At 48.6% G+C, this 21,759-nt stretch overlaps 1 protein-coding gene across 1 annotated transcript in view; it reads left to right on the top strand.

Moving 5' to 3' along the window:
* Positions 1 to 19,497, top strand: part of LOC140427640 (lipase member H-like) — a 28,685-nt gene extending 9,188 nt beyond the window's left edge. Inside the window, exons 5-11 of the mRNA XM_072513086.1 lie at positions 2,802 to 2,903; positions 4,113 to 4,202; positions 9,194 to 9,349; positions 12,160 to 12,252; positions 14,806 to 14,917; positions 17,004 to 17,177; positions 19,222 to 19,497. Coding sequence (XP_072369187.1) covers positions 2,802 to 2,903; positions 4,113 to 4,202; positions 9,194 to 9,349; positions 12,160 to 12,252; positions 14,806 to 14,917; positions 17,004 to 17,177; positions 19,222 to 19,309 — 815 coding nt within the window. The 3' untranslated portion in view covers positions 19,310 to 19,497. The remainder of the gene's footprint in view (positions 1 to 2,801; positions 2,904 to 4,112; positions 4,203 to 9,193; positions 9,350 to 12,159; positions 12,253 to 14,805; positions 14,918 to 17,003; positions 17,178 to 19,221) is intronic.
* The last annotated feature ends 2,262 nt before the right edge of the window (positions 19,498 to 21,759 follow it).

Genomic DNA, 21,759 nt, shown 5'->3' with positions numbered 1-21,759 from the left:
AGTGTGGCCCTTACACAGTGGACCTCATGATGGGCCAAGGGGGTAAGTATGTAATGTAGGTGTCCCCAAAATACATTGGAAGGCACCTCCCCCCCCATAACGCAAATTATGCCCACCCCAGTCCCCCATCAGAGACGCCAATCAGACCCCCCCCATCAGACCACCCTATCAGACCCCCATATCAGATGCCCCCATTAGAGACCCTATCAGACCCCCTCATCAGACCTCGCATCAGAATCCCATCAGATCCCATATCTGAGACCTCCATCACGGACCGCCCCATATCAGAGACCCCCCATATCAGAGACCCCCATGTCAGAGATTCCTGATATCATTGACCCCTCCCATCAGCGATCCCTATATCATAGACCCACCCCACATCAGAGACCCCATAAGGGACCCTCCATATCAGACCCACATATTAGAGACCCCTAATCAGAGATCTCCCAGATCAGAGACACCACCGCATCAGAGACCCCTATATCAGAGACCCTTATATCAGAGATGCCTATATCAGAGACCCCTTTATCAGAGACCCTTATATCAAAGACCACACAATAAGAGACCTCCATATCAGACCTGTGAGGCACCTATTCAATTTCAAAGATAAATATATTTTAGTAGACTATAATTGGCAGGTACCTGGCTAGTTTATTTTCATTTCCCTTCATGCTTGACTGCATCTCAAGTACCTTGCTGTGAAGCTAACCACAATGTTATAAACACCTAGGGGATAAGCGCTTTCACTTCCTCTTTTTCTTTGCAGAAAGAACTGCTTTTGATGTGGCGATGACCTGTCAATCATAGCTGGATAATTACAGTCAGGGCCTCATTTTGATATATTATTTGTAAGAGTACATACCTTTAGTGTTGCACTGCAGTGTGGGGCTATATTACATACTCAAAGTGGGAGTTAAGATTTGGACTTGGGGTAGAAGGAGACCATTTGGCTCTTTGAGCCTGATCTTTCATTTTAAATGGTCAGAGCTGATCTGAACTGATCTGAGACATGAACCCCAAATTCTTACCTCGGAGACAAAAGTGTTACCAATTGATCCAAGGGTGACCTCCTTAACGCTTATTGTCCCCTGTAATCTAGTTTTCTCCCCTTGTCAATTGGTTATTTGCCAGTGACGACTACTAAGGGATGCAGCCATGGCACACTATAACCCAGACTCTTAACACCGAGATCAGAAGGTCATTGATTCAAGTCCCAGTCCATGAATCTTGATTGGAAAATCAACGCTGATATTTCTCTCGCCAATAGCGGGTGCAGCACAAAAGTATGAGCCGAGAGATTTGTGTTTATGTATCAGGAGCAGGACTTGAATCCATACCAGATGAGAGTATTACCTACTGAACCACTGCCTTTATTTGCCTGAAAGAACCTTGTGCTGTCCATGTGGGTCGGACTGCGATGGACCAAATGGCCTCCCTCAGTGTTGTAGGATACAGCCTATCTATTTCTGCGTAACGAGACTTGTGCAGCGTGAGTGCGGTGTGCATATCGGGGAGTCAGAATGAAGGTATAGCAGTGGGCGGAATGTTCCCTTTTTTTTGTCTCAGTGTGTGACCTCAGGCAGGAAAAGTGGAGTGGGGCCCGTCAGCTCCGCTGCCAACTCGGCCCATCGCCATTTTAAACACATGAAAAAACTGAAGGGGTGGCACGTCCCATGACATCGGGCAGCCGGGTGGACTCCTCGGCTCCTGGCAGATCAGGGCACCGAATGTGAAGAAGGTAAAAACAGAACTACCCCCCCCCCCCACCTCCTGACACAAACATCACCCCCACCACCCATGGATTCTCTCCCAAATGGAATCACCCTCCCCACACCACAGAATCCCCCCATTGAAACCACAGACGCACCCTCACAGACGTGGAGCTCCAGTACCTCCCCCGAAGACCACCCCCCCTTCTGCTTGCTTGGACACGACTCTCCCCCTGGGAACCGTATTTGCCTGTGCCACCGAGGTGGGTTCCCTTCACCAGCTCCCCGTTTTAAAAAAACTATTTTAAACGCCGCCGCGTTATATTATTGCCAGGGGGACTTTCTTACATGGATGGATGTTACAGTGGGGAGGCCCGCTAATTATATTGAAATGTGTTATCATGGGTTTCCCACCATTGCATGATGGGAATTCGTTATGCCACTGATGGGGCGGTGGTAACAATCGAGGGGGGAAATCCCACCGACGTAAAAGCCGTTTGGAACTCCAGCTCGATTCTCCACCATCTCCGCCATTCCCGCAGGCCAAAAACAGGGGAGGACAATCCCCCCCCACCCCCCCCCCCCCCCGACCCCCACCCATTCCTCAGGTGACCTGAGGAAGGAGCAGTGCTCCGAAAGCTAGTGTTTGAAACAAACATGTTGGACTTTAGCCTGGTGTTGTAAGACTTCTTACTGTGCTCACCCCAGTCCAACGCCGGCATCTCCACATCAATTAATTTGTTGGCATTCACTGATCAGAATCACACCTGAAGTATGATCACTGAAAGACTAAATACTGCTGGTATCAGCAGAAATGTATTCCATTCTTAAAGTTACAAACCAATGTGCAGAGTGGTCAGGGCAAGCCCCTAGTCCATCTCATTGCTCGCTCCAAAGCCCAATTCAAGTCCAAATTGAACCCAATTCACTGCCTCCACGAGAGAGAGACGCACAAGATCCGAGCTGACAAGAAAAGGCATCGCCCCTCATCTTGGTCTTGATCTTAGCCAAACCTGCTGCCCTTATTAAAAAGAGGGATAAATTAGGCAAGCGGTCAGAGATTTGTTGGTTAGTTTTACTTTTTCTTTGCAGGTCTTGATCCGGCTGGACCTCTGTTTAGAGGGAAAGGTATAGAGGACAGACTGGATCCTGCAGATGCCCAGCTGGTTGATGTCCTACACACAGACACAGATGGTATTCTTACTCATTTCATTTTCAGCACTTGATTAGATTCACATTGACATTGTGATTTATTTGGATGGTGGTGCATTGATAAGAATTTGGAGCTTCAATTATCTGCAATCTGGTCACACAGTCAGTTCCTGATTTCGATTCATGCCTGACTCTCCTGTCAAAGCCCATTCTTCCAATTGACACACTGCCTGATTGAAGCCATCCCCCTCGTCCCCGACTCTCTCATGAGATATTTATATATAGGGACTGGTTTAGCACAGGGCTAAATAGCTGGCTCTGAAAGCAGACCAAGGCAGGCCAGCAGCGCGGGTTCAATTCCCGTACCAGCCTCCCCGAACAGGTGCCGGAATGTGGTGACTAGGGGCTTTTCACAGTAACTTCATTGAAGCCTACTTGTGACAATAAGCGATTTTCATTTCATTTTTTTTCATTTTCATATATTGTTGGGATAATTATTCCAACTGTAACATTTAGAAAATAATGTTTCTATCCCACTCTCTAATTTTCCCATCAGAATTCCCCCCCTAGAGGCCTGACTCGCCAATAGAAATCCATCCTTTATTATCCAAGCACTTAGAACATAGAGTACAGTAGGAGGTAATTCGGCCCATCGAGTCTGCACCGACTCCTTAAACTCTCACTTCTACCCTATCTCCATAACCCAATAACCCCTCCTAGCCTTTTTGGACACTAAGGGCAATTTATCACGGCCAATCCACCTAACCAGCACATCTTTGGACTGTGGGAGGAAACCGGAGCACCCGGAGGAAACCCACGCACACACGGGGAGGATGTGCAGACTCCGCACAGACAGTGACCCAGCGGGGAATCGAACCTGGGACCCTGGCGCTGTGAAGCCACAGTGCTATCCACCTGTGCTACCGTGCTGCCCCCACGGTCAAAGCCCTTCTCTCTAAATCTATCTAGTTCCCTAATTAACCCATCAAAGTCCATTCTTACACTGCCCTCATTGTTCAACTAAAATCCATCTGTCCAATGCCCTGTCTCTCTCTAAATCTATTCATCCATTTCCTGTCAACAATCTCTCCAGGACCTGAACTCTCCATCAAAATCAACCCCTTTAGTAGCTTAACTCTCCCATCAAAGCCCCACTCTTGAACCATCCTTACTCTGTTAACGAGAGATTTATATGTTGGTGAGATGATTATTACAAAAATAACATTAAATAAAGAATGTTTCTTCCTGCAGCTCTTGGCTACGAAGAATATTTGGGGAGTATAGATTATTATGCCAATGGAGGAACCGACCAACCGGGATGCCCTGCTACTATAATGGGTGGTTTGTATCAGCACTCAGCACCATTTCGTTTTTCCATTTCTTTTCAAGTGGTCCTTAATTTGCCACTCAAGCAGCTCTCCCAACTCGTGAAAGCATGGTCAGTCTCTCATGTTATCAAGGTCTCTTGTCTGAGAATCACTGGGCGGGATTCACCGACACCCCGCAGGGTCGGAGAATCGCCGAGGGACGGCGTAAATCCCGCCCCCGCCGAATTCTCCGGCGCCGGGGATTTGGCGGGGGTAGGAATCGCGCCGCACTGGCAGCCCCCCCGCCCCCGGCGATTCTCTGGCCCGCGATGGGCCAAGTGGCCGCTCGTTTTCGGCCAGTCCTGCCGGTGTATGTTACGGCAGATACTTACTGGAGGGATCTGGCTCCGCGGGCGGCCTCCGGGGTCCTCGGGGGGGGTGTGTGGGGGGGGGGGGGCGCGGGGGATCTGGCCCCAGGGGGTTCCCCCATGGTGGCCTGGCCCGCGATCGGAGCCCACTGATCTGCGGGCAGGCCTGTGCCGTGGGCGTACTCTATTCCTCCGCGATGGCCGACGTGGAGATGAACCTCCTCTGCGCATGCGCTGGGATGACGCCAGCACACGCTGGCGCTCCCGCGCATGCACCAACTCGCGCCGGCCGGCGGAGGCCCTTCGGCACCGGTTGGCGTGGCGCCAAGCCGATTCCGTGCCGTCCGGCGCGGCGCAAACCACTCCAGCGCTGGCCTAGCCCTTGAAGATGCGGAGGATTCCGCACCTTCCAGCGGCCCGACGCCGGAGTGATTCACGCCACTCCTTCCCGGTGGAGTTGCCCGCCCCGCCGGCTTTCGAAGAATCCCACCCACTGTCCTCTGTTGACCAAACATGAGGCCATTGGAATTCCCAATACCATACTCAGTATCTCTCAGTGGAAAGCGAGAGGAAGTGAGGAATTGTGATGGAGGTGGAACTATTTTCTGAGAATTTGCACAAACAGTGAAAGGCCTCCATTTAAAAGACAGGGGGCGGGATTCTCGTCCCAAACAGGTGCGGCATGTCCCCACCGGCAGTGGAATCAGTAAGATTGAACAACAACACCTCCTCCACAATACTCCTCAACACCGGGGCCCCGCAACGCTGCGTACTTAGCCCCCTACTCTACTCCCTGTACACACACGACTGTGTGGCACAATTTGGTTCCAACTCCATCTACAAGTTTGCTGACGATACGACCATAGTGGGCCGGATCTCGAATAACGACGAGTCAGAATACAGGAGGGAGGTAGGGAACCTAGTGGAGTGGTGTAGCGACAACAATCTCTCCCTCAATGCCAGCAAAACTAAAGAGCTGGTCATTGACTTCAGGAAGCAAAGCACCGTACACACCCATGTCAGCATCAACGGGGCCGAGGTGGAGATGGTTAGCAGTTTCAAATTCCTAGGGGTGCACATCTCCAAAAATCTGTCCTGGTCCACCCACGTCAACGCTACCACCAAGAAAGCACAACAGCGCCTATATTTCCTCAGGAAACTAAGGAAATTCGGCATGTCCACATTAACCCTTACCAACCTTTACAGATGCACCATAGAAAGCATCCTATCAGGCTGCATTACAGCCTGGTATGGAAACTGCTCGGCCCAGGACCGCAAGAAACTTCAGAGAGTCGTGAACACCGCCCAGTCCACCACACGAACCTGCCTCCCATCCATTGACTCCATCTACACCTCCCGCTGCCTGGGGAAAGCGGGCAGCGTAATCAAAGATCCCTCCGACCCGGCTTACTCACTCTTCCAATTCTTCCATCGGGCAGGAGATACAGAAGTCTGAGAACACGCACGAGCAGACTCAAAAACAGCTTCTTCCCCACTGTCACCAGACTCCTTAATGACCCTCTTATGGACTGACCTCATTAACACTACACCCTGTCTGCTTCATCCAATGCCAGTGCTTATGTAGTTACATTGCATATGTTGTGTTGCCCTATTATGTATTTTCTTTTATTCCCTTTTCTTCCCATGTACTTAATGATCTGTTGAGCTGCTCACAGAAAAATACTTTTCACTGTACCTCGGTACACGTGCCAATAAACAAATCCAATCCAATCCTCCATCCCGCAGCCGGCCAATAGGGTATCCCATTCGGGGCACCCCCACGCCATCGGGAAATCTGCGGGGGTGAATGTGAGTGCGCTGCTGGCGACGTGGAGGAACCCGCTTTCACCATTGCCCTGAATGGCGAGGAAGGCCTAACTTTATGGGGTGGGCGTTGGCTCAGCAGGTGAGCACCCTTGCCTCGGAGGCAGAAATTTGTGGGTTGGAAGCCGCACATCAGAGACTCAAGTGCGTCAGATCACCCTGAAGCTCCTATTGCCAGTACTGAGGGAGTGCCACCCTGTTGGAGGCACATTCTTTCTGATGGGATGTTAACCAAAACCCCAGCTGCTCTCTCAAGTAGACTTTCGAAAACCTGTTGCACTTCCATAAGAAAAATAAGGGTATTTCTCCCCAGTGCCCTCTGAACAATCTGCCCTCAACCAGAAAATCATCAACTTATTTTTCTTACTGCAGTCATAGATCATAGAATCATATCATAGAATCTACAGTGCAGAAGGAGGCCATTCAGCCCATCGAGTCTGCACCGGCCTTTGGAAAGTGCACCCCACTCAAGCCCACACCTCCACCCTATCCCAGTAACCCTACCTACCATTTTTGGACACTAAGGGTAATTTAGCGTGGCCAATCCACCTAACCCGCACATCTTTGGGCTGTGGGAGGAAACCGGAGCACCCGGAGAAAACCCACGCACACACGGGGGAGAACGTGCAACTCCACACAGACAGTGACCCAAGCCGGGAACCGAACCCAGGACCCTGGAGCTGTGAAGCAACAGTGCTAACCGCTGTGCTACCGTGCCGCCCTGTGAATCTTGCCATGTGCAAATTGTGTTTCTCTACATTGCTACAATGACGATACATCAAAAGTGCTTAAACTGACCTGAGGTTATTCTCCCTCATTCACCAGCAAGATAAAACAATCACAGACTCAAGGGTTATGCAGAAAAGGGAAAGAGGGCGAAGGAAGGGAGAAAGGGAATGGGGGAAGAGGACAAGAAAGAGAAAGGAGGGATCTGTTAATGCCTTGTTTCAATCCCCTGCGACAGATGAAAAATAATTAACTTCACCTATTTACCCATGTTTATATATCTCACATCAGTTTAAGCTGCCGTGTAAAAATATCGCCTTGCCCTTGGAGACAGCTCTGCTTAAATTTAAATTTGCATTCAAATAACGTGAGTAGGATTTTGATCTGCTATAATTTGATTGTGAAAAAGATGATTCTCTCACTGACTTCTTTCTAGTTCCATTAAGTTCTTGATTGTTTCCATCAGTTCAATATTCCATCTGCAACAGCAGCGATACAATCAGGGTTCAAACGCTTCTATTTGTGAACATAGATAATCACTACTTTGATGAACAAATCCATGTCCCCTGTAATTATAAACTTATAGCCTGAGATCACACATTGCATTATGTTGGGTAGAGTGCAGGGCAAGCGCTCCCATCAATTTCCTGGTGGGTTGGGTCAAATTAACTCTGTGGGGAAAGTTGTAGCAAATGGAGAAGGATTGAAGCCGCTCACTTTGGGACCAAAAAATTCACATCAGAATATCGAGTCACGTAATAATTAGGAGCAGGAGCAGGCCACTCAGCTCTTCGAGCCTGTTCCACCATTCAATAAGATGAAGGCTGATCTGACTTTGCGAGGCTGATCAAGGCTTTTCTCACTGGAACGAAGGAAGGTGAGGGGCGACCTGATAGAGGTCTACAGAATTATGAGGGGCATAGACAGAGTGGACAGTCAGAGACCTTTTTACCAGGGTAGAGGGGTCAAATACTAGGGGGCATAGGTTTAACGTGTGAGGGGCAAGGTTTAGAGGAGATGTACGAGGTAAGTTTTTTAAACAGAGGGTAGTGGGTGCCTGGAACTCGCTGCCGGAGGAGGTGGTGGAAGCAGGGACGATAGTGACGCTTAAGGGGCATCTTGACAAATACATGAATAGGATGGGAATAGAGGGAGACGGACCCCGGAAGTGTAGAAGATTGTAGTTTAGACGGGCAGCATGGTCGGCACGGGCTTGGAGGGCCGAAGGGCCTGTTCCTGTCCTGTACATTTTTGGGTTCTTTGTTCGTTGATTGTAACACCACTCCACATTCCTGCCACCACAGATAACCTTTCGCCGCCTTGTTACTCAGGAATCTATCTAGCTCTGCCTTAAGAATATTCAAGGACTCTGTTTCTGCTTCAGTGACTCACAACCCTCTGAGAGAAAGAATATCTCCTTATCTGTGTGCACAAAATGACCATTTGCCATCATGCCTTTTCCAGCTCGTTTACGAGCTATCTGGACTGTCCCACTTGTCTTGCTCTTCCCTGCAAATTGTTCTTTTGAAGAATATTTTCAATTCTTTTATGGGTTATTGCTGACTGAGCTTGCAGAATGTAAGCAAATAACTTAATGAGATATGGGGCGAGATCGTCCAGCTGTTTGCACTGGCGGGATCTTTCTGTCCCTCCAATGGTGCACACCCCCTGCCATGGGTTTCCCGGCGGCGTGAGGTGGAATCAATGAAAATTCTCATTGGCCAACGGTGGGCTGCCTCCCGCCACTGAGATACACTCCCAGAGGAGGTCAGAGAATCTCGCCCATTCAACTCATTGCTATAGAAAGCGGTGGAGACAAAGACCAGGGTTTGGTATGCAGGTGGAGGCTCAGCACAGTGGCTGGTAAATCGATGGGGGGTCCACCTCTGCCAGCCCTGGAAGCCTTGATGCTATTTTGCACAGCTCAGGTTATTAATCTGCCTGTGGTCATGGCTTCTGCCTCTCTTGAGGCAGAATGTCCCACCTCTAAGAGCTGCTGGCCATTCAGAAGAGAGGTGAAATGTTCACGGTGCTTGCAGTGTGATCTCACCAAGGTTTGATGCAAGTTGAATGCAGCTACTTTGTTTACCTATTTTGTTACCTCTAGGAAAAAAGTATATGGTGTGCGACCATCAAAGATCTGTCTATTTGTATATAAAGTCCATGAACTTCTCCTGTAATATCACCGTTTTTCCTTGTGCATCGTATGAAGAATTCCTGGATGCCCGTTGCACACAGCAGGACAGTACCTATCCTATATTCGGTAAGAAGTATCTTTCTAGATCCCATGTTTTTGTTGTTGTTGATTGTCCCTTCTCCTCACCTGATGGTGCTAATTCTTGTTGGAGTCTTGCTTCAATACCCAAGGTATTGAAAATACAGAGGTATTCAAATTGATGAAGGATTTTGATAGAGCAGACAAGGTAGAGTCACAGAGGAGGCAATGTATCCAATGGCAGGATTCAATACCAGAGGAGAGGGATTGGAGATAATTGGCAAAAAATACAGGGGGAGATGAGGGAAAAAATTGTTTGTGTCGAGAGTAGTCACGATCTGGAATGCGCTGAATGAAAGGGCAAGGGAAAAATCTATTCTATAATTGGATAACTACTTCAAGGGAGAAAAATGCAGGACTCTGGGGAAAGATTCGGGAAGTGGGACTAATTTGATGGCTTTTTAAAAGAGCAGCCTTTGAAACGATGGACTGACTGATTTTTTGGCATGTCGGACAACAAGATCTAGCTCGACTAGAACAACGCGCCAAATTGGAGTAGAGTAGATCCTCGAGCCTTCTTTCCCATTCCATAAGATCATGAATAATATTTTCTATAAACTGCCACTTCTTTCTTCTGGTTCCTTATCCATGTCTCCGTTGGTGTCCATGTATCTCAATGTTAAATATGCTCAATAGCTGACCATCCAGCGGTCTCAGCGAGAGAGAATTAAAAAATTCACAACTCTTCTGAGTGAGGAAACTCCTCCTCAACTCAGTCTTAAAGGGCCGGCCCCTGGTTCTGAAACTGTGACCCGCCCCCAGCCCCATCCCCCTGCCCCTTCACCCTTCCCCTCCGCCCGGCACCCCCCTCCTCCCCCCACCCCTCAGCCCTTGTTTTTCGATACCTGCAAATCTTTCCCTTCTGCTTCTTATCGCGTTCTCTTGTGATCAACTCGATTGAACCCCCTTGCCCCTCACTCTCGAGCAATGCATTCCCCAGATCCTAATCACCCATTGGGGAAAATGATGTTCCTTGTGTTGCCATTGTTTCTTTTGCCGTTCACCTGATAGAGGTAGCCCCCTGTCCTCGGCTATTCCGCCCATGGGAACAATGTCTCTCCATCTTCCGTGTCCAGTCCCCTCATGATTTTGGATACCTCTATCAAGTCTCCTCTCAACCTTCTCTTCCCCAAGGAGAAAAATCTAGCTTCTCCAATCGACCCGCATGACTGAAGCCCCTCACCCCTGGAAACGTCCTCAGAAATCTATTCTGCACCCTCTCCGAAGCCTGCACATCCTTCTTAGAGTGCAGTGTTCTGATTTGTACACAACGCTCCACTTGAGGCTGAACCAATGTTTTATAAAATCGTGCCATCACCTTCTTGCTTTGTACTTTATGGCTCTGTTTATAAAGACCAGGGACTGGATTCTCCACCCCGCTGTGCCACATTTCTGCCCCGCCGGCGGGATGCTCCGTTACTCCGGCTGGTCAATGGGGTTTCCCGTTGTGGGGCAGCCCCACGCCATCGGGAAACACCCGGGCTGCCGACAAAACGGAGCATCCCGCCGGCGGGGAATCCAGCCCCAGGATTCTGTAAGCCTTTTGAACCACTTTTTTCATTTGCGCACATAAACTCTCAGGACTCTGTCCTACACCTCCTTTTGAATTGCACCCCTTGTTCATATTGCCCCTTCGCATTCTTCAAACCAAAATGCTTCACTTAACACTTAGAGTCATAGAGTCATAGACGTTTACAGCATGGATACAGGCCCTTCGGCCCAGCTTCTCCATGCCGCCCAGTTTCTATCACTAAGCTAGTCCCACTTGCCCGCATTTGGCCCATATCCCTCTATACCCACCCTGCCCATGTAGCTGTCTAACTGCTTTTTAAAAGACAAAATCATACCCGTCTCTACCACTGCCTCTGGCAGCCCGTTCCAGATGCTCACCACCCTCTGGGTGAAGAAATTTCCCCTCTGGTCTCTTTGGTATCGCTCCCCTCTCACCTTATTGTAATGCAGAACAAGGCCAGCAGCGCGGGTTCTATTCCCGTACCGGCCTCCCGGAACAGGCGCCGGAATGTGGCGACTAGGGGCTTTTCACAGTAACTTCATTGAAGCCTATTTGTGACAATAAGCGATTATTATTATTATATTATTAAACCTATGCCCTCTAGTTCTAGACCCCTCTACCTTTGGGAAAAGAAGGGCATACCTTATCAATGCCCCTCATTATTTTACAGGCCTCAATAAGATCACCCCTCAGCCTTCTACGCTCCAGGGAAAAAGTTCCAGCCTATCCAGCCTCTCCTTATAACTCAAACCATCAAGTCCTGGTTGCATCTGTGCATTAGATTTCATCTGCCATGTGTCTGCATCCCATAGCCTGTCTATGTCCTCTTAAAGTCTGTCACAATCCTCCTCACAGTTTGCGACACTTCCAAGCTTATTGGCAAATTTTGAAAATGTGGTCTGTACACCCAAGTCTAACTGATTAAAAATGTGGTTCTCATATCATCCACTGGGTAACATCTATTACACTACGCGAGCTTGAACATGAAGGGGAAGGTTCCTGGGCTAATGTTTATTCCTCAGCAGAAGAAACTACTCGATTGACTGATAAATGCTTCGGACCATCCTGAGGTTGCATATCAATTCAAATCTTTCATTTAGTTTAAAAGTACCCACACGTCGCTTAAGCTGGCTACACTTAAAGAGCTCGGAGTCTGATCCAAATCTTTCTCCATTCCACGTGTTGTGTTGGCTCCAACATACAGTAGAGGATTTTTATTTTTCATTGTCTCCTCATGTATTAATCACTAATCCTCAATGTTCATCTTCTCCACACTGAAATACAGGCTATCACATTGACAAGTGGGAAAACTCCAGCAGTTTAATGAGGTTTCCAAATAAGGTCTTCTTTCAAACCTCAACAGAAGATCCGTATTGCAGTGAGTCGTTTTCTAATGCATATTTTATACTGTAGAATACAGCTCAAGGATTTGTAGAAACAGGAAAAGGTCCAACAATCTTTGTCTTTTCTCACGGACAAATCCCACCCACCTCTCCCCATATCTCTCAATCCCACCTACCCACCTTCTCCCCATATCCCTCAATCCCACCTACTCACCTTCTCCCCATGTCCCTCAATCCCTACCTACAAACCTTCTCCCCATACCCTTCAATCCCATCTACAAACCTTCTCCCCATATCCCTAAAACCCACCTACCCAGATTCTCCCAATGACCCTCATACCCACCTACCCACCTTCTTCCCAAGTCCCCCAATCCCACCTACCCACCTTCACGCCATACCTCTCAATCCCACCTAATCACAGTGGCCCAGTGGTTAGCATTGCTGCCTCATAGCTCCAGGGACTCAGACTCAATTCCGACCTTGGGGATCAGTGTGCGTTTCCTCCGGGTGCTCTGGTTTCCTCCCACATTCCAAAGATGTGGGGGTTAGGTGGATTGGCCATGCTAAATTTCCCCGTAGTGTCCAGAAATGTGCAGGTTAGGTTACAAGGATAGGGCGGGGTGAGCTCGGGCGTTGACCGAGGCAGAGTGCTCTTTCAGAGGGTCGGTGCAGACTCAATGGGCTGAATGGCCTCCTGCACTGTAGTGACTCTATGATCATCTTAGCATGTACTGGACTGGATTGTCCACTGCATCGGCAACTCCACTACCAGTGGCAGTCGGCGGAGAATCCGGCATCGGACCCCTGCTGGCACAGGATTGAGTTTGCTCTCCGTGGGCCGGGCACTAAATTCTCCGGGCGCTCGGGATTGTCCAGTCCGCACTTTTTGGCAAATCTGGATATTAGATCGAGACAGCTAGTCTCACTTCAATATGCAGTTTCCCGAGGCACCCGAGGCGTTGGGATCTTTGCCTCAGAGACCTCGGGTGAGCGCTGTTCAGTACTTGTCTCCAAAAACGGGGACCAGACGGAATGGCGTTTGCAGGGGTCTCCCAGGGGATCGGTGGCCCCCAGCTGCCTGCCCTCTGGGCAGGATGGTACCCTGGCATTGCCAGCCTGGCACCCTAGCAGTGCCACCTGTGTGCCAGCGTGGAGCTGCCAAAGTGCCCAGGTGGCACTGCCAGGGTACCAGGTTGGCGATGCCAAGCTGGCATTTTTCACGCGGCAGCGATCGGGTCAGGGATGCCACTTGTGAATGTTGCTAGTCAGGCTCCAACTCACTATGAGGTTGCTAGTGAGCTAACCCCAACGAATGCGACCAGCATTGACGAGTGCTTTGATGAGATGGTCGACAATATCTGGATCGCCAGAATCTTCAAATTCTTTGAGGAGTTCTTGGCATTCATACCCAAGGCAAGGAATGTACGTTGGAGTAAACCCACATGGAATGCTTGTTTCGTCAGCTTTAAAGTTGGCCTTGGTGAAGCGTGTGCATGCCTCACCGATTGAGATCTGAGATCTGTTTGATCGGGATACAGGCAACAGACTTCTCTCACTGGTCAGTGAACTGTTGGAACAAGCTTTGCAGAAATTCCACCTTGGCTTTGACCAGATGAGTGGTGTACGGAGCCCGACCTAGACGATTATAAGCCGATGCTAACTTTTTGGAAAATCATTAAGGACTTGGTATGTGGTTTGAAGCTCATTGGTACACCAACCAATTTAAGACAATCAGTCGAGCTCCTATCGTGGCTCATTTACGCTTGCTATAAGTGACGTACATACTCTGCAAACAAAAGGAACATGTTCAAGCCTCGCACATTTTTGAATTACACAGGAGCCCGGGGGTAGCCCATAGTTTCCCATTGTTTTCTCCATGACAACGCTTCGCCTAATCAGAGTCGACTTGGCAATCAATCTGCACCCTTTTCTCCTGTGGAGTGAACCGTTGCGATCATTTGGCATTCTTGCATTTGTCCTGATGAAAAGCTTTGGCAACATGTCTCACTTCTGTATTATCATGCAACTGTCATCATTTACATAGAACTTGCAGCACAGAAACAGGCCATTCAACCCAGTTGATCTATGCTGGTGTTTGTGATCAATTTCAGCCTCTTCCTACTCATCTATCTCTAATTCTATTAGCATATGTTTCAACTCCTTCCTTTCTCACGTGTTTATCTAACTTTCCCTTTAAATGCACCCGTGTGATTCAACTCAGCTACATTCACATTACTCATTGGGTAAAGGAGTTTCTCCTGAATACCCAATTGAATATATTAGTGATTATCATAATTGTGATGTGGAGTTTCAGATTCTCCCACAAGTAGTATATTCTCTACGTGTAACCTATTGAACATTTCTATAATTTTAAAGACATTTATCAGGTCACTCCCTCGGTCTTTTCTTTTCTAGAGAAAAGATGGCCAGTCTGATCAGGCTTTCCTGGTAGTTATAAACTTTTACTTCTGGGATTGTTCTTGTGATTCAATTTTTCTTCCATCTCCAGTGCCCCAGTATTGCTTTTGCAATTTGGAGACCTTAAGAACTGTGCATTTAAATGTCCTTTCTTCCTTCACACCATGCAGTGTACTATTACTTTTTGGAGATCATCACCTGGAACAAAAACACCCGGAGAGGGTACATTACAGTGGGGCTAACTGGAGAGAATGGAGTATTGGTGAAATCGAAACCCAATCGGTGAGTACAATCAACCGTCCACTTGGAAACTTCCATCACGCAGGAATCTTTCTGAGCGATGTGAATCTCCCTTCCATTCGTTTTTGCTTGGCATCCCTCTGAATTCATTTGGACGACTCCACTGGATAACGTTGTGAAGCAATGCAAGAATACACGTAGTGACATAGAATATTGCAATACCAGAAAGTGATGTGTGTGCAGATATTGATTTTCCTCTTTGTTTCAGTATACGAGCAATAGTTTAAAGGGTCAACCAAAGCATGTGGCTGTTGGGATACATGGAAAGTGCTCAATTGTAGACTGAAATCTAGTATTGGTCAATGATTCAGTGAGCAGTGTAAATAGACGGGATAACAGCACAGAAACAGACCATTAAGCCCAAATTGTCTCTGCTACCAGTGATGCTCCATGCAAACCTCCTCCTGCCTTATTTCATCTGACCCTATCAGCATGTCCTTCTCTTCCTTTCTGCCTCATTTACCTATCCAGCCTCCCCTTAAACGCTACCTGTCATTCGCCTAAACCATTCCATGTGATAGTGCGTTCCCCATTCTAACCACTCTCTGGACAAAGGTTTTCCTCATTACATTTGTGAGTGACTATCTAATATTTATGGCCCCTAGTTCTGCGCTCTCCCAGAAATAGAAACATCTTCTTTACTTCAACCCTGTTAATGGTTAACAGGATCCAAGGCGGTTGGTGAAGCAGGAACGGAGGAGGCACAGGGCTTTTCTTTATTGAGAGAGTTCATTCACTTATTCAGCCTCAGAGCTCTTCTCCCAGTCAACACAGTGTCCCAGCCGTCCCCTATTTGTACTTGCTCTCAGGCAATTAATAGCCATCAGCCATTTCTCTTAACCCTAAAGATGTAATGAATGAACAGTCATTGGGTAGTACAGAACTTGAGTGTTGCTGAAAAAAGAAACATGCGGTTGAAGTTTTTCAACCTGCAGTCATCAGGACCAATTCTTGGGAATACCAATTGTAAGGGGAACACCGACTGTTCCCTTTACAATTGGTATTCTTGTGAATCTGTTTCGGTGAGTGCAGGATGAAAAGCTTCAACAGCATGCCTCTTTTGTTTCAACAATAATTAACAAACCGTAACAATATAATTTGACAAGACATTAACGCTAAACGCTTCGAGACCTCTGTGAGGACAGCTCTCAGTTCTCCAGAGACATGAGCCCCAGCCTGTTCCATTTTTCCAAGAATGTTGCCAGGGCTAGGAAAGTGGCGACGAGGAGAGATTGGAAAGGTTGGGGTCATTTTTTGGGGAAACAGGAAAGTCGAGGGGTGACTTAATTGAGGCGAACAAAATTATGAGGGGAAGAGATAGGGTGGACAGGATAAAATTGTTTTCCTTGGTGGATAATTCTAGAACAGGGGACACAGATTCAAGATAAGAGTCAGAAGGTGTACAGGGGAAATGAGGAAGAACCTTCTGTACACAGAGGGTAGTGGGTGTCAGGAATTCGCTGCCTGAGTTGGTGGTGGAGGCGGAGACCCTAAACTCTTTTAAAACATACCTGAATCTGCACCTTAAGTGCTCTAAACTACAGGGCCAAGGGCCGGGTACAGGAAGGGGGGATTAAAAAGGACACCTTGGTGACTTCGGTCTGGCATGGACAAGGTGGCCTTTTCTATGATTGTATGATCTTCCCTGATTGTTGTAGCGATAAGAAGTGTCCTTCCTCCATTAAATCCGATTCTTATAGTTTTACAGCCTCTTCTGGTGCAGCTACACATTGAAACAACAGTGCACCCAGGTCAGCCTAAAGGAATTTGTCCCCCATTCCCCCTGGCCCAACTTAGCGACGTGACCAATGCTGACACAGGCAGGGCTGTGAGGCACTAACATAGTGTTTGCAGTAACGCAGGCATTACAGCAGGGTACCTGGCATCCAAGCTGGTTTTATTTGGTTTTATGCCAGGGTAAAAACAGGCGTACCAGTTCCTACCCTGCTATTTCCCACCCCGGAAACTTCAGTCGCCCCGTTGAAGCGACGTGTGTTCCCATTGATATTCTTGCCGTTTACCTTCAAAAGGTGTCCGAGCTCCGATCCCTGTTTTGCTTCTTCTTCAGAAAGGCGAAGTCATTCGAAACGTTCAAGGAAGTCACCCTCCTGGTCAGTGTGGATAAAGATGTGGGACGTATCGCCAGCGTCTCACTGATGTTCAGTTCGGCCAATGTGGTCGAACCCAAACTGAAACTGGGAATTCTTCGAATGAGGCTGAGATCACTGACCGACCCCCAAAGGTTAGTTCCAGGGAATTCGTGAGAATGTAAGAGTGTGAGGTGGCAGATAGAGAGCGAGAGAGACAGAAAGCAATGGCAAAAGGGAAAGAAGAGCTCGTAGTTATGTCACACCTTTCTGGGCAAGTCAAAGTACTTTGCAGTCAATGATTTTTTTTTTAGTCACTAATGTGGGTATCGACGAAAGGAAAGAACGGGTAAGGCTGACCTCCCATCCTGACACTGTGACCCCCTGTTCTGGAGTCTTCAGCTAGCCAGAACAGCCGCTCAGCACCTACCTCTAATTCTGCTCCTGGGTCTTATGGTCTTAGAGGAGAATGGGGATCAGAAAAATATCAGCCATGATTGAATGGCGGAGCAGACCTGATGGGCCGAGTGGCCTGATTCTGCTCCCATGCCCATGTCTAATGGTCTTACCTTGTCACGCCCTCTGTGACACTATTTAATTTACAATGGCAAACAAGAGGGGACTATTCAACCCTTTGAGCCCTGTTCCGTCACTCAACTAAATCATGGGTGATCTCCACCTTAACTGCATCTAACGAATTGGTTCCCGATGCCTTTTAATTTCTTTTGGAAGAGAGTTTCAGATTTCCATTACTCTTTGTGTGAAGAAGTGCATTCCGTCAATACCCCTTAACGGTCTGGCTCCAATTTTAAGGAACACAAGAAGTAGTAACAGCCATTCGGCCCCTCGAACCTGCTCCATCATTCAGTTAGATAATGGCTGATTGTCCATCTCGATGCCACTTTGCTGAACTAACCCCATATCCATTGGTGTCCTTACTGTCGAGAAATCTATCAATCTCCGTCGTGGACACATTCAATGACCGATCCGCTAGATTCCTCTCTGGGAGAGAATTCCAAAGATGGGACCATCCTCCAATTTATGAAATTCCTCCGCATCTCAGCCCTAAATGGCCTACCTCTTACTCTGAGCCTGCGTCCCCCTGCCCAGAGGGCATAATCTCAGAGTAAGGGGGTGACCCATTGAAGGCAGAGATGAGGGGGAATTTCTTCTCTCAGAGGGTGGGGAACCTGTGAGATTCTTTACACCGAGAGCTGAAGAGGGTCATGGGGGTAAGGTGGGAAAGTGGATTTGAGGGTTATCACATCAGATCAGCCACAATCTCATTGGATGGTGGAGCTGACGTGATGGGCCCAATGGCCTACTTATGTCTTCTGGCCTTGTGGTTCTGGAGCTATCACCTGGCTCTAGCTTATTGTTCTAGATTCCCCACAGTAAGGGAAATAGTTCTCCCTCTTAAATCTTTCAATCACCTTAAACATTCCAGTTAGATCACCTTTTAATCTTCTACATCCAATCGATGGAAAGCCTAGTTTATGCAACCTGTTCTGTTTCATCCTCTTTAGCCCTGGTGAATCTGCACTGCATCCATTTGAAAGCACAGCCTCTCGGTTGCTAACCTCGTACCATCACTTGCACCCTCTGTGGTGGGGGGGGGGGGGAGTGCATAATCCACGAGTTAATAATAGAGGCTGCAACGCCCTCTGCATACGTAGCCCACTGGCACTCACAGAATCATAGAAGTGACAGTGCAGAAGGAGGCCACTCGGCCCATCGAGTCTGCACCGGTCCTTGGAAAGAGCACCCCACTTAAGCCCCACACCTCCTCCCTATCCCCTTTCTCCCCGTAACCCAGCAACCCCACCTACACGATTTGGACACTAAGGGCAATTTAGCATGGCCAATCCACTTAACCTGCACATCTTTGGGCTGTGGGAGGAAACCGGAGCACCCGGAGGAAACCCGCACAGACACGGGGAGAGCGTGCAGACTCCGCACAGACAGTGACCCAAGCCGGGATCCGAACCTGGGACCCTGGAGCTGTGAAGCAACAGTGCTAACCACTGTGCTACCCATCTCCGAAAGATTGCCACTTTGCGGGGGGACACTGTCAATGGGGTCGAGGCTGGAATTCCCCTGTGGGAATGAGTGCCTTCTCAATTAGAAGAGGGAAAAAACATTGAGAAACAAGTCAAAAAGCTGACAAATAAAACAGTTGTCAATTTCTTTTGCTCAAAGGCCTCACATGTGCAGATACGACATAGCCCTGGAGAAGGACTTGGAGGAGACGTTCCAACCAATCGAATGTCAAGTGCAGGAAATGTAGCCCGGACAGATTGCCTCCATTGTTTGTTGCGTGTTCAACAAACCTTCCTACACTGAAAGGCACCTCTGGGCTGAATGGCCTCCCTCTCTGCTCTAATGACGCTATGATGTCTCCGCGTACACTCAGTGATCTCTGCTACATGGTACATTTGATGTGTAAAATGATCAGTAAAGTCTGATTGCCACCTATATTTTGGCTGAGGGTTCTTCCTCTTCTTGTTGTAATTGTAAATTCACATTTCCGATTTGCACTGTCAGCGCCAGTTTTCAGGCTTGGACAGGTGAGGGGGTTAATTTTCCACTCTGGCTGACTCGCAATGGGGTTTAGTGGCCTCACTGCCCTGTTAACACCAGCCATACCTGGCGTATTTTTGACATTGGTCTAAAACGGATTGTATATAAAAATGACTATTTAAATGGATATTATATTCTTGTTCTCAGCTGTGAATAGGATCTTCATTTCATTTCATTAATTGGCAATTCAGGTGGGTACTGGTTGGAGACTGGACAGGAACATGGGGACATCGAGCAGGCCTCAAGTCTGTTCCACCATTCAATTAGATTGTGGCTAAGCTGAATCTTAACTCGGGGCGGGATTCTCCAATAATGGGGCTATGCCCCAAGCCCGCGAAAAAACGCGTGCGAATCACTTTGGAAACTTACCTGGAGAAAGTCCAGGGTGATTCTGTGATTTTCAGGGGGCTAGCAGGGCCCTGGAGTGCTCCTCGCAGCTCTGGCTGCCGATACGGGGCCCTGCACGGCCAGTCGGGGGTCCGGGCATGCACTCGGCAGTGGCCTGTGTCGACCAGCCCGCGCGACATGGCCGACCCACACCTCGGACCGGTACCAAGAAGATATGCCCCCCTCAGATCTCGTCCGCCCGCGGATTGGTGGCCTCTGATCGATAGCCTGGCTGTAGGCCCCCCCCCCGGTGAATTATATCCCTGCCCCCCACCAGGGCGGCCGTGGACTGAGTCCGTAGCCGCCACGCCGAGTGCCCGCCGGGTGGAACCATGAGAGAACCACGCCGGCGGGAACTCGGCCAGTTGCACGTGGAGAATCGCGGCGGGGGCCTCTTTCAATGGCCCCCGACCGGTGCCGCATCGACCGCGTGCGCCCGATTGGCGGCGATTGGCGGGAGCGGCGTCGGACCCGATCTCGGGTTTGACGCTCATTCTCCGCCCCCGTGCCGAGCGTGGTTTCGACGCAGATGCTCGGAGAATTCCGCCCTCGATCTATATCTTAACTCCATCTATATTCGGCAGCATGGTAGCACAGTGGTTAGCACTGTTACTTCACAGCGCCTGGGACCCTGGTTCGATTCCCGGGTTGGGTCACTGTCTGTGCGGAGTCTGCACATCCTCCCCGTGTCTGCGTGGGTTTCCTCCGGGTGCTCCGGTTTCCTCCCACTAGTCCTGAAAGCTGTGCTTGTTAGGTGAATTGGACATTCTGAATTCTCCCTCCGTGTACCCGAACAGGCGCCGGAATGGGGCGACTAGGGGATTTTCACAGTAACTTCATTGCAGTGTTAATGTAAGCCTACTTGTGACACTAATAAAGATTATTATATTCTTCGTATCTGAAACTCTTAATACCAAACAATAATTATCATCCAGTTTTGAAATTTTAAATTGGTGTCAAGCCTCATTTGTTTTTTGTGGGAGAATGTTCCAGATTTCCACTGTCCTTTTAGTGAAGAAGTACTTCCTGGCATCACTCCTCAACAGCCAATTATAAGGGTATGTTCCTTGTTTTGGACATTCCAAATGGAGGAAATAGTTTCTCTGTACCCTACTGTATACTTTAATCGTCTTCACCCTACCTCTTGTCCTCCCAATACACAATTGGGGCAGAATCTTCAATAAACCAAACTCCCCGATGAATCCCGGGTCCCCATCCTGTGCCCAGAGCTTGAGACCTTGCCCGGCTATTTATAAACCCAAATAATCTGATTCACCAAGAGGTGGAGTCAGTCCACAATTAATGATGCCGAACATCTCCAGGAGGCGGGAGCTGCCTGCCTGGCACCAGCGGCAAAGAGAGGTGACAGCCATGTTGGGAACTGCCATGGCGGTGCTGAAGCTGCCTGGAGCGTCAGCAGCATCCACGGCGGTTAGAGGGGCGATGCAGGTGAGGTGAGGGTGGAGCGCTGGAACTGGCACAAGGAGGTCGAGGAAAGTTGTACTTTAAATAAATGGAGAAAGTTCACGAAGGCTTCGCAGAAAACCCAATTGTGTTTCAGTGACATGCATCAGACTGGTAAGGTTCGCCCAATTGAAAATTGCAAAAGGAACACACAGATCCCTCAACAATCTCACTAAGGAGCTGAAGGGGTTGTTAACTGGTGGTAAGCAGGTGGCACTGCCTCACGACAGACCCTTTGAAAACTTAAATCCATCGGAGGCGTTGGGATCCTGAGATAATCTCTGGAATTGGGGTTTTGAAAATCCA

The sequence above is a fragment of the Scyliorhinus torazame genome, chromosome 8, assembly GCF_047496885.1.
Source record: "Scyliorhinus torazame isolate Kashiwa2021f chromosome 8, sScyTor2.1, whole genome shotgun sequence".
NCBI classification, from domain to species: domain Eukaryota; kingdom Metazoa; phylum Chordata; class Chondrichthyes; order Carcharhiniformes; family Scyliorhinidae; genus Scyliorhinus; species Scyliorhinus torazame.
Note: the sequence above shows the minus strand (reverse complement) of the source record. Positions and strands in the feature narration are given on the sequence as shown.